General features: G+C 49.5%; 1 protein-coding gene across 2 annotated transcripts; it reads left to right on the top strand.

Annotated features, from left to right (window-relative positions):
- The first annotated feature begins 1960 nt into the window (after positions 1-1960).
- LOC106866073 lies at positions 1961-3868 on the top strand. 2 transcript variants are annotated; one of them, XM_024459743.1, is made up of 2 exons: positions 1961-2288; positions 2960-3868. In XM_024459743.1, the coding sequence occupies exons 1-2, from the start codon at positions 2025-2027 to the stop codon at positions 3194-3196; spliced, it is 501 nt and encodes a 166-aa protein (XP_024315511.1). In that variant the 5' UTR covers positions 1961-2024; the 3' UTR covers positions 3197-3868. Both variants share the same exon structure in this region, with proteins under 2 accessions (XP_024315511.1, XP_024315512.1).
- The last annotated feature ends 9517 nt before the right edge of the window (positions 3869-13385 follow it).

Here is a 13385-nt window from a genome sequence, read left to right as displayed (position 1 = left end):
GTTCAGCGACGGCTTCGAGAGCTTCGCCACCATCGCCGAGAAGAGGACGGCGTTCGCCGCGGCACTCGAGGACGCGCTCCGCGAGGTCGCCCGCCGCGTCGGCGCCGGTCTCTCGTGGCCGACGGCATCTGCATCAACAACATGAAGATGACGAGGAATCAGCAGCAGCAGCAGCAACAACAATTGCAGGTGAAGAATGCGCTCGAGGAGAACGCCGGGGTCCGCCGCCGCTGCTGCTGACGCTTTGAAGAAGCGCCAGGAGATGTTGGGAAAGGAGAAGCAGCTGATGAGCCGAGCGGCGGAGCTGATGTCGGACGGTGAGCTCATGTAGGAGGAGCGATTTGCATTTGCCAATCTGTTTGGTTGTAGTACTACAGTACTTTTTATCTGTCCGTGTTTAACTGCTTATTTTATGTGTGTGCCAAGACAATGTGGCAGTGGTTTTTGGGATAATTTTAAGACGCTGAAATATGTTCATGTTTTTTATTAGAAAATAAACCAAACATCTTTTTCTTACCTCTGAAGTTTTGCCACACAAAATCATCCGGTGCGACGTAGCATCTGAAAAATACCGTGCATGAATGGAAGATGGATCAATGGTGTTCCAAGATAGTAAAGCAGAAAATGAGCAAGAGTCTTTCTTTTCGGCTTCATTTGAAGTTCTGAACAATGGTGTTAACGTTTACAATTTAGAGAACTACAACGTGACAAGCTACAAGGACAACTCGAAAGATTCGTTTGCATGTTGAGACGATGAGACACACTCATGACAGGCAGCAATGGAGGTTTGAGGCTTTGGTTGGTTGGATGAATTGAACAGAAGCCCTCCATTGAGCAGATCTAACGTATTAAATCTGTCAATACTAGGAGATCAAAAGAGTACTATTTGCTTTTACTACTAGTAAAAATGGTAAAACTGGTAGAATCCTAGACAAATCCCCAACGACCCATATGCATCCACGAGGATGATTTATTTCCTCCATTATACACGATTGGTATGAGAAATTCGAGATCATGGTTGGATTCATTTCATGAAATTGGTTGAAAGCGGCTATAGATTGTTCGGTTTGTTCTACTTTTACATACACTATAGCGGGGTGGCCCGCGCAGATTGTGCGGCTAGACTAGTATAATAAAATGATATTTTTTTACGAATTTATAAAGAGATATTTTTAATATTCCACCGACTCTGTCTCTGCTGCCCACTTCCAGCTTGACTTTTTCACCCCAGTGTTAAGGTTCCAGACATCTAATAAATTTGCATTATTATCGAATTTTCATTTTTCGTAGTTGATGTATGTAAATTTTTAATTCGTCCACAGATTCAAAATGTTTACTGTTAATTTAACAATGGTCTCATGCACGAGATCTTGGGGCCTGCTTGACAGTGTTGTGGAAGCGTGAAGGTGGGTCCTAGCAGGAGGCGTGGGTCTTGGGTGGGAGGCGCCGCGTGGGTCCCGACGGGAGATGTTCAGTCAAATGGGTATCGGGCGCTCTGACCGGAGTACATGAGATCATTTTGTAATAAACCCTAAACCCCAAGAGGCCAAGAGTTAATTCTTCTTCTGAGTTTTTGTTTTCAATTTTCGTGGGAGTGTTCTTCTTTTAAGAGATACTTTCCGTCTTTTCTTTTTTTTTCCTTTTTGTCCACGAGTTCCGTTTTTTATAGTAGCTATAAATGGAGGATTGTTTTCACCATTTTCAGCAAATAGAGAAAGTTTATGCGTCACAACATAAAGATTAAAGAGCACATGCTCTACTCTTTTGGTAAAATGATACTCCCTCTGTTCGAAAATAACTGACGTGGATTTGCATATAAATCTATACAAATCCACGTCACTTATTTTGTGACGGAGAGTGTAGAAACCGGAATGCATGAATCCGCGTGGGCCAAAATGTGTTGTGTCATTCTTTTTGTACGAAATCGATCCTGATCTGAGGCACAACGGGAAACGTCACGGAAGATGGGGCCGGACGCGCATTGTGGAAGGAAACAAGCCTGACAGTTGAGTTTGCAGGAGTATATGGTGCCCCCCCCTCTCTCTCTCTCTTCCATCTCCGCCGCAGGCGCGGATCGAGGGCCTCGCGCGGAAAGCCGGCTGGTGCCTAGCCCGCTGCTCAAGGCGGATCGCCAGCGGCAGGGGAGGAGGACAGAGGGGGTCGTCGTCTTCGGCGGCGGCGTCGATGCCAGTGTCCGTGGCGGAAGTCTCTCTCGATCTCTTCCATTCCCTCTGGATGAGCGGCGCTGCAGCGGGATCCCGTCGCCGGATTTGATTGCGGTAGTTGTGGTAAAACAAGATCCGATGTGGTTGCGGTAGCTATGGTCAGCAAATTCCGATTTGGTTTTGATTTGCTTCAGATTTTTTCTTTATTTGCTTCAGAGTATCTCATTGTTGTATCCAAGATTTTGTTCAGTTCCAATTGAGTGTCCTATATATCTCATTGGTGTGTCGTTTATTTTGTTCCGTACCAAGCAAATATCATTGATATATCATTAAAATTTATATGTATATCATTGAATTCATTGAAAAATTATGTCTGCATCATTGAACTCATTGAAATATCAATGAAATTTGTGTGGATACCATTAAAATTTATGTATATATCACTGAACTCATTGAGAAATTATGTGCGCATCAATGAACTCATTGAAATATCAATGAAATTTTTGTGGATATCATTGAAATTTCGTTCGCACAAATCATTTCAATGATATAACAAAAAAATGATATAGTAATTATCTCAGTTTTTAAAATAAAAAATAATTGATATTCAGTTGATACGGTATTCAAGTAATGATGTAGAAAAATGCCAGTGTTGTATCATATAGTATACTCCAGTGAAATACTAGTTGCAATGGTATTGAAAAAGTGCCCGTGTTGGTGAGAGATAAAAGAACACATGTGTTAAAAAAGAGTTTGGCGGCATCCTAATCCCTTTGCTGTTTTATTATTCACAGGTCTGGGTGAACCGCATGGCGTCGTCGTCTCCAGCGGCGGTTCCGGAGAACGGTGAAGAGGGGCACATGCCTGCTGCCGCAGAGCGCTCGAGGTACGGCTGCGCGTTCGAGCCGGCTTTGGAGGAGGGGCGGCGATTCGCGCCGCCGCAGCTGGTGTGGGCCAAGGTGAGGACCCACCCGTGGTGGCCGGCACAGGTGGTCGACCCGGCCGACGCCTCGGTTGACGCTTTGACGTGATAAGCTGTGGAAGATGTGATAAGCTGGCAACCGACGGAATCAGCAGCAACGACATGGGGATGACGAGGAATCAGCAGCAGCAGCAGCAACAGTTGCAGGTGAAGAATGCGCTCGAGGAGAATGCCGGGGTCCGGCGCGGCGCGCGCGGCGGCCTTCGCCGTGGGCGCGCTCCGCGGCGAGAAGCTCGTGGAGTACGTCTCCGCGCTGGCCGTGGCGCCGACGGCCGGTGCCGACGGGCTCGACCTCGCCGTCGCGACGGCGCAGCTCTCGGCGTTCAGCCGGTGGAGGCTCTCTGCCGCAGCGCAGGCGATAGAACGCGGCCGTGCCAGTGCCACTGCCGCCCGCAAGAGGAGAAGAAGGTCAGTGGAAGAAGAAGACGCCAATGCCGCTGCTGCTGTTGACGCTTTGAAGAAGCGCCAGGAGATGCTGAGCAAGGAGGAGAAGCTGATGAGCCAGGCGGCGGAGCTGATGTCGGATTGTGAGCTCATGTAGGAGCGATTTGCATTTGCCAATTTGTTGGTAGTAATACTGTTTATCTGGGCGTGTTTAACTGTTTATTGGCGTACTATGTGTGTGTGCCAAGACGATTTAGCTGTGGCATTGGGGGAATTTTAAGACGCTGAAATGTGTTCATGTTTCTGATTAGAAAATAAACCAAACATCTTTTCTTAATACCTCTGAATTTTTGCCACACAAAATCATCCGGTGCAATGTAGCATCTGAAAAATAGTAACTGTGCAGGAATGGAAAATGGATCGATGGTGTTCCAAGATAGTAAAGCAGAATGAGCAGGAGTCTTTCTTTTGGGCTTCATTTGAAGTTCTGAACAATGGTGTTAACAGTTAAAGTACAACGTGACAAGCTACAAGGACAACTCGAAAGATACGTTTGTATGTTTTGACGATAAGACAGACTCATGATAGGCAGCAATGGAGGTTTGAGGTTTTGGTTGGTTGGAATTGATGGATAAAGCAGATGCTTCTGCAAAACCTTCACAGCTGCAGCCTGCAGGCAGGGTGTCAAAAAGCTCCTTACCTTTTGGTGAAAACAAACAAAGAGGAAAAAAAGCTCTAATCTTTTACCTGCTGTAAGCGATGCCTCTCTCTTAAAAATTCGAATTCAACGTTAAAAAAAAGGTTAAGATAGTTAGAAGTGGTAAACAGACTAGGTTTTGGGAGGACATTTGACTAGGAAATACAGCTCTTAAGGATAGATATACTAGATTGTTTAATATCTCTCTTAATCATAATATTACTGTGTTTGGTGCTATTAGTGATAATTTTCAGTCTATGTCGTTTAGAAGAAACTTTACTTCGGACACTTGTGCTCTTTGGAATGATCTTAAATCATGTTGTGCCCATGTTGTTCGTAACAATGATAATGATGGAAGTAGATGGGTCTTAGAGAAGAATGGAGTTTTCTCGGTCAAGTCCTTTGATAATGCTTTGGTTGGTCAGAAGATCCATTTCCCGTTTAAATACTTTTGGAAACTAAAGGTCCCATTGAAGATTAAAGTTTTTATGTGGTTAATTTCTCGGAATAGTATTTTAACTAGGGATAATTTGTTGCATCGTGGTTGGAAAGGGCCCAAGGAATCTTGCTTCTGTGGGTATGATGAATCCATAAATAACTTATTCCTTGTGGGATTTTACGGTACCCTGGTACTCCTTTGGAGTGGGTGGAGTACCACTCAAATCTGGCCATTGGATTGAAGGGTAGTTTAGTCATTATCTCCCGTGTTTACAACTAAATCCCGATGAAATCGTACATATGGTAGAAGAATGCTTGTGCGCCGCCAGCCCATCTCCTTGTCTAATTCACGCCGCCGCTGCCGATATTCCTTGCAGAAGCGCTCTGGGCGCACCCTCTTGCTCATGGCGCCATGGCGCATCCACCTCGTTGGCCAAGTCGTTGTGCGAGATGCGTGGAACTCGATCCAGCCCGCTTTTGTGATCCTGCCATGTCCCGGAGCTTGGTCGACACTGTGGCCAGGTGATCATTAATCGATGCCTCGCTAACTAGTTGGAAACCTGATCCTTTGGTGCGGGCAGAATAATGATCGCCGGCGTCACCTTCTGTGAATAATTAACGAGGATCATGAATCCTTGCGTCGCACTCTATGGATGTACGGATAACGTTATTAGCATCTTGGTTATTTGCCGTCGAGATTACGTTTTTACCCTCAAATTCAAAGTACTCCATAGTTTTTTCACACGGTACTCCATCCTAATCGCGCTGGAGTGCCAGTTGAAATCAATTATCTGATGGAAAGAAACAGAGGGTCCATATTAATTACCTGGTACCGTAAAAGAGCTCTATTCCTTGAGTGTCCTGTTGCTAAATTTGTTTGGAAAGTTGTTTGTTGTTCATTGGGAATAATAAAATTCCCTATTCCATGCCAAAAAAAAAATCCATAGATGGATCCTTTGTTTCCCTATTAATCTTAGAATTGTAGTTACAATTGGTATTTGTGCTGTATGACGGGCAATCTGGAAAGCCAGAAACTTGCTATGTTTCCAAGGTAAAAGTTTGGGAGACCCAACTAATGTTGGTTTTTTGTGTCTGCTATTGGCTTGACTATTGGGCGGCGCTTCAGAAAACTGAAGGTCGGGATAGGATGTGAGCCGCTTCTTTGCTCCTGCGGACAATGGTGACGGAGATTCTGGGCAAGTCTCACGGTTGGGGCCTGCTGAGGCGATTAACTGAAGCCTGATGTTTTCTGTAATCTTTGTTTAGATGTTGATGGTTCTGTATGAATGTTTTGCAAGATTTTTGGCTGTGCAGAACTTATGACAGTCCTGTAAACCATTCATGGCCATGAATGAAGTTTATCATATCACTGATCTTCCCATAAGAGATGGTTGACCATCGTGTCAAGAGCAAATAGCAATATTCTTGAAATTATCAAATATATATTAGAGCATCTCCAGTTCACTAGGGCCTTTAAACAAGGCCCCTATCCCGTTTTTAGGGGTTAAGACCAAAAAATCATTTTCAGCACGGCCCATGAAATATGAAGGCCCCAGAAACACCCTCTGGCCCTCATTCGTGTGGGCTCCACAGGGAGGCCCCTGTTCCCTCGCGTGCTTGGCCACGTCAGCTCTCTCTTCTCTCCTCTCCCTCTGTCTCCCCAGCGCCGCCGTTCCGCACCTCGTCGTCGCTGCCTCCGTCGTCCGGCGTCACCTCCCCGCACCACGCCGCCGCGCCTCCTCGCTCTGCCCGTCTGCCGCCTCCCCGCACCACGCCGCCCGGCCGCAGGCCTGCGCCGCCCTGTGACCCGCCGCTCCGCGCCGCCGTCCTGCGCCGCGACGCCTTCCTCGTTCCGCGCGCCGTCGCCCCGTTGCCGCCGCGCCCCGTGCCGCACAGCCCCGCGCCGCGCCGCCTCGCCGCCGCCCTGCGCCGCCCCGTGACCCGCCGCTCCGCACCGCGACCCGCCGCCCGCGCCGCCGTTCCGCCGCTGCCCTGCGCCGGCGCCGCCCCGCGCTCCGCTGCCCTGCGCCCCCCTTGCCTAGTAGGAGCAGGTGGCAGCCATGGTTGGGAACGGAGAGGATTTTCGGTGGAGAAGAAAGAAGAAAAATAAAAGAAAAGAAAAAAATAGGTCTTCCAATGACAAGTAGGTCCCACGTGTCATAAAGAAAAAAGGGCTACCGCTGAAACTTGTTGATTTTTTTGGAACCCTATAATTTGAAGGAAGCTCATAAAGGCTGTTTAGGAACCTTATTTTAGGGACACCTGTTGAAGATGTTTTTAATGAATCCATCCAACATAATTAAGCATTGGCAGTGATCTTAAGAGGATACACCATGAGAACGGTGATGTTCCCAAACCAGTTTAAACCATCGGAGATCCATCTGGTTAAAAAAAGAATTTATGCATATTCTTGAATCACAACCTTATATTTGTTCCATGACAATCAGCAGATGATCTTTTTTTCCTGCTTCATTTGAAACGATTGTGTATATATTGTCGGCCAATCCGCGTCTTTCTTTAGGGCTTCATCTGAAGTTCTGAACAATGGGGTTAACCGCTTACAATTTACAAAATAAAAAGAAATACAAAATACAACGTGACAAACCACAAGGACAACTAGAGAAGTAGATGAGCCTAGTTTCACTCACCGGGTAACTCTCCCACTAAACCCACCGGCCCCAGTGTTCTTCTCCGGCGATCGAGCCCTCTCCCTCTTGAACAAGGCAGCCATGAATCCGGCGCATGTGGACCGCACGGAGTTCCTCCTCCAGTCCTCCAGCTTCCCTCGTCGCCGCGGGCGACCGTCACGGAAGCCGGCGCCGGCCCAGCAGGAGTTGTGCGAGCAGCGGCGTGCGCGCTACGGCTGCGCGTTCGAGGAGGAAGACAGCGCCGGCGGCGGGAGGTTGGCGGCGTCCCGGCTGGTGTGGGCCAAGGTGAAGAGCCACCCGTGGTGGCCGGCGCAGGTGTTCGACGCCGCGGACGCCTCAGAGCTCGCGCTGCGCCACCGCGGGCGCCATGGCGCCGGAGCCAGAGCGACAACCACCCTCGTCTCCTTCTTCTGGCACATGACGTTCGCGTGGGCCGACGCGGCGAGACTCCGCCCGTTCCGCGACGGCTTCCCGCTCCTCGCCGGCAACAACGTCGCCCCGCCGTCGACGCCGCGCTCGCCGAGGTCGCGCGCCGCGTGGCCGCCGGCCTGTCCTGCGCCTGCAACCCTGGCGAGAAGAAGGAGCAGGCGGTCGCGAACGCCGGCGTCCGGGAAGGCGCGCGCGGGGCGCCGGTGGACGACGCCGGCTTCGCCAGGGAAGCTTTCCGCGGCGAGGCGTTCGTGGACTACGTCTCTGCTCTGGCGGTGGCGCCGGGTGCCGGTGCTGACAGGTTCGAGCTCACCGTCGCCATGGCGCAGCTCAGGGCGTTCAACCGGTGGAGGGGCGGCGCTCCGAGAAACATCGGCATCATCGACGACGGCGCCATGGAGGCCGCTACGGCGACGCTTCCGACGGCTCCCAAGAGTAGGAAGAGGAGAAGAAGGGCAAGGCGAGGAGGAGGCGCCGCCAGCGACGACACTTCCGACGGCAACAGGACGACGATGTCGAGGTGCGCGCGCGGGGCGGCCATCACAAGGGACGACGAAGGCGCATTCCGCTGTGAAGCTCTCGTCGAGAGGCTCCGCTATATGGACAAGGACGTCGCCAAGCTTCTCCTGGCCGCGGCCAATCCGCGCCACCATCGCCGCCGTGGCCAGCAGACAAGCAAGCAGCCGGCCCCTGCCGCCGCCGAGCGCGCGTTCAAGCCGGGCTCGGAGGGGCCGCCGCAGCTAGCGGAGCTTGAGGCCTTCACCCAGTGGAGGCGCGCCCCAAGCCCCCTCAACGTCGCCGGCAATGGCGGCACGGAGGCAGCCACGCGGCCGTCGGCAAGCCTTGCCGCTACCAAGAAGACAGAAGGATCAATCGGAGGAGACGATGCTGCTGCTGCTGCTGATGATGATGATCGTGCTGGCCCATGGAGGATGATGAGCTGCACCAGATCAAGGGAGAACCCAGAGGCCTGCGAGATTGGCGATCGTGATGAAGAACAACTGGATGGTCATGATCTTGAGCCGTCTTCACCAGAGCAGATCTCGACCAAGATGTTCAAGAGAAGACTGCAAGTGGGGTGGAAGGACTTCGTGATCGTCGTGCAGTTCGTGGCCATCCTTCTGCTCGTGTGCAGGCTGATCCAAGTCAACATTTAATCCTGCTGCAGAATTTTGGGCTGAAATGAAAACACAGCTCCTTCATATGCGGTTCAAATGAGAAGCTAGAGTGTATATCTTTGTCCTTTTACGTCTGTGATTTTTCTCTTCTTTTTTTCTTCTTCGGTATGTGATTCAGATTAGAAAAGAGTATGTTCTTTTTGTTGTTGTTGAATGAACCTTTTTATGTACTCTATTTATCATTGTTTGCCAACTGAATTGGTGCTTCAAGCCTTGAAGAACAGAAGAAGAAGAAGACCAAAATATATATAAAGAAAACTGCAGAAGGAGAAGCGCGTACGTGTATGCATTATCAGTTGAACGAACATGATAGGAACAGTAAATGGTCATTTATTTCAATTTCGCAGCGACAACAATAAAAGCACAATCTTTTTCAGCTTCAATTGAACATGGCAGAAGCAAGTGTACTAAAATGGCTACAATTCATAGCCACACCAACTCTTGATCACAAGCGATTGCATCTGCAGGGATCAAAAGTTTCTCCTTTGCTTTTGGGTTAAAAGTTGGTAAGGGCTGTAAAAACCATTGAATCAAGGGTTAATTGGATTTATGCCACTCTCTATTCCACTAGGTGGAGATATGACTTTAAAAAAACTTGACTTGGAGAAATGACACTCTAACTTTCTTATACTTCTGTCAATGCCATTTTGTCCAATATCTGCATGTATATTGTCTAAATACGTATAGACATAGTTCTATACGAATAGTTTTTTTTTTCAATCCCAAGTCAAACAGTTCTATTCCTCTCAACCCGACGCGCTCCTCATATCCCGTCCCTAACTGTATTGCTAAACATATACTGTCTAAATACGTAGAGACATAGGCATAGAATTTTTTGAACCTTTATAGTGCCTTAAAGACTCGAACGTACTGCTGAACGTTGTAAATAGGGGTATTATGGTAAATACAGTTGTACACGCTGAAATACTTGTATTTTATGAACATTTATTGGTCTTAAGTGGACATAATGGCATTGATAGAGGTATAAGAAAGTTAGAGTGTCATTTCTCCAAGTCAAGATTTTGTAATGGTATATCTTCAACCGGTGGAATAGACAGTGGCATAGATCCAATTAACCCTTGGATCAAAGATTGGTTTTCTGAAGAATAAGATCACATGTTTTTACAAGTGTCACTTTTTTTGGATAAAACATTGTCAAGTGTTTATGGCATGGTGGGAAACTACATGATTCATTGGTTTTCTAGAAAAAAAAGAAGAAGATTTTGGTTACAGGCAGAGATCATGCATGGCAATTGGCACCTTATTATGAACGTGAAGAGAGGTGCTGCTAGTATTTGAGAGAATTGAGATAAAAGATCATGGTACAATGGATCTCTTTCCCAACAATCAACAACAGCTGCTGCTGCTGTTGCAGTTGCAGACAATGAGTTCAGACTTCAGAGGGTGTCAGTTTCTACCATGCTTTTGCCTCCTGGCCTTTCCTCCTTTTCTTTCGAAACGGATTCCTATCGCTTCTTTCTTGCAAATCCTTTTTGGCGGTCTTGCAATCCTGCACTGATGAAGCTGCAGCAGTTTCAGTTTATATATCTTGGGATAACGTTGACGTGCGTATATAGTTATAATAAAACCCAAGGATTTGAATTTGAATTGGAATGTGGAGGAAACGTTAGAAGGGGAAAAGAGACGACAGGTGTCACTATGTAATAAGAATAGCCTTGGTTCATCGTTAATCATGGACTAATGGTAAGATGAAGATAAAAGATGAATCTTTTTGTACCAACCAACGGCCATCTCCAAGCTGTGTATCTGCTGCTTCAGAAGTTCGCAGAAGAGGATAGGCAAGCCTTTTTTCTTCCTTGTCTTGTTGCTGCAGGTAAAATAGAAAAGGTGTGTTGTTTTAGACATGATCTGATCACGAAGGTACAAATTGAAATGCATATCCACATTGACATCTTTATGCTACAGGTACTCATTTACAAAGAAGAAAAAACTCTGTTTTTCCAAGCTATGAATAAAATGAATGGAGGTAATTCCTATTTTTTTACTCTTTTGAAACTTGAATGAGTTGAAGTTGTAATTGACAAAAGAAGAAAAAGAAAAGCTGCAGTACAGACAAGAAAGAAACCATTTGAATTTACTTTTCAGGAGAAATTCAAATGAGTGGCAACGACATACATGACCAGAATCGGGTTTAGAAAAGGAACCAAACCACAGAGATCTTCTCATCTGTGTGTGATATTCTCGCCCTCCTGCTAAACCCCAAACTAAACCCCCACCCCACAGTGTTCTTCTCCGGCGAGCTCTCTCCCTCTTCTCCAAGGCCATGAATTCGGACCGCATGGCGTCGTCTCCGGCGCCGGCGTTGCCGTACGCCGAGGGGCAGCGCGGGAGCACGGCCGTGGCGCGGTCGGCGAGGCCCCGCCGCGTGAACCCGGACGTGTCCGCCGTCTTCTTCCAGTCCAGCGTCCGTCGCCGCGGGCCACGGAAGCCGCCGGCGCAGGCGGCGCTCTGCGAGCGGCGCGCGCGGTACGGCTGCGCGTTCGAGGAGGAGGACGGCGCCGGTGGCGGGGGGAGGTTGGCGCCGTCGCGGCTGGTTTGGGCCAAGGTGAAGAGCCACCCGTGGTGGCCGGCCCAGGTGTTCGACGCCGCGGACGCCTCGGAGCTCGCGCTCCGACACCGCGGGTGCCATGGAGCTACAACCCTGGTGGCCTTCTTCTGGGACATGACCTTCGCGTGGGCCGAAGCCGAGAACCTCCGGCCGTTCAGCGACGGCTTCCCGCTCCTCGCCGGCAACGGCAGCATCACGGTTGCCTGTGCCGTCAACGCCGCTCTCGCCGAGGTCGCGCGCCGCGTGGCCGCCGGCCTCTCCTGCGCCTGCTGCCACCCCGGCGAGAAGCAGCTGCAGCAGGTGGTTGCGAACGCCGGAGTCCGTGAAGACGCGCGCGGCGCCGCGGTGGACGCTGGCTTCGCCAGGGCGGCGTTCCGGGGCGAGGCGTTTGTCCAGTACGTCTCTGCTCTGGCGGTGGCCCCGGATGCCGGAGCTGACAGGCTCGAGCTCACCGTCGCCATGGCGCAACTCGGGGCTTTCAACCGGTGGAGAAGCCCGAGCCTGCCGGAGTACAGGGCCGCCTTTGGCATCGTCGAGGACGGCGCCATGGAGGCCGCTGCGACGGCACCGGCAAGCCGCGCGACGACGACCCCCAAGAGGAGGAGGAGGAGAAGGGCAAGGCGAGGAGGAGGAGGAGCCGCCGCGAGCGGCGACGCTTCCGGCGGCAACCTGACGACGACAATGTCGAGGTGCGCGCGCGGGGCGGCGGCGGCCATGACGAGGGACGACGGCGGCAAGGCTCTCGTCGATTACGTCTTGGCGATGCCTGCCGGAGCCGGAGCGGGAGCCGTCGACAGGCACGAGCTCAAGGCCTTCACCCAGTGGAGGCGCGCCCCAAGCCGCCTCCCCGACCTCGCAGGCACCATCAACGTCGCCAGCAATGGCGCCACGCCGTCGGCCGCTACCAAGAAGATAGGAGGATCAATCGGAGGGGACGATGATCGTGCTGGCGCGTGGAGGATGACGAGCTGCATCAGATCAAGGAAGGATTCAGCAACCTGCGATAGTGACGATCATGACCATGCCCTGGAAGAAGAACAAGATGATGATCTTGAGCCGTTTTCACCAGATCACCCGTCGTCTCATCAGATGATCTCGTCGAAGATGGTGAGCAGCAAACTGGGATGGAAGGACTACGTGATCGTCATGCAGTTCGTGGTTATCATTCTGCTCGTGTGCAAGCTGATCCAGTTACATTAATCTTGTAGAATTTGGGCTAAGCTGCTTCATACTTGGTTCAAATTATAACAGAGGATGCACTTTTTGTTGCATGAACCTCTTTTTTTCTTTTTCTTAATCTCATTTGCCGAGTGAATTGGTGCTTCAAGCCTTAGAAGAAAAGGAAGATCAAACTATAAAGAAAAAACTGCACAAGCAGCAATACGTACGTGTATGGACAATCTTTTGCTCCATCATTTGATAGGAGAAGTAAAAGTGGTTATTCATTACAATTTCACAGACACAACAATAAAAGTACAAACTTTTTCCGCATCAATTGAACAGGGCAGAATTAAGTACTACGTACATGGCTACAATCCACAGCCACAACAACTCGTATGGTTTTCATTCAATCCACAGCCACAAGAGATGCTGCATCTGCAGCCTGTCCATTGCCTTTAGGTAAAAAAGGAAACAGAAAAAGGAAGAATTCATTCTGCGGCATGCATCCGTGCAGCAATAGTCCCATGGACAGATAGAGCGGCAGTGGACAATACAGATCCAACTGGGAGCAATGCCAAGTTGGTAAAGGCAGTAAAAACCATTGAATCAAAGATATGGTTTTCTGAAGAAGAAGGTCGCAAGTTTTTCTTATGTGTAAGGATTTCCAAGTGTTTATGGCAATGGTGTAGTAAATTAACAATAACAAGGGCATGGAGGTTTATAAACTCTAAATT

The sequence above is a fragment of the Brachypodium distachyon genome, chromosome 2, assembly GCF_000005505.3.
Source record: "Brachypodium distachyon strain Bd21 chromosome 2, Brachypodium_distachyon_v3.0, whole genome shotgun sequence".
NCBI lineage: Eukaryota > Viridiplantae > Streptophyta > Magnoliopsida > Poales > Poaceae > Brachypodium > Brachypodium distachyon.
The sequence above is the reverse complement of the archived record's forward strand: the minus strand, read 5'-3'. Positions and strand labels throughout refer to the sequence as shown.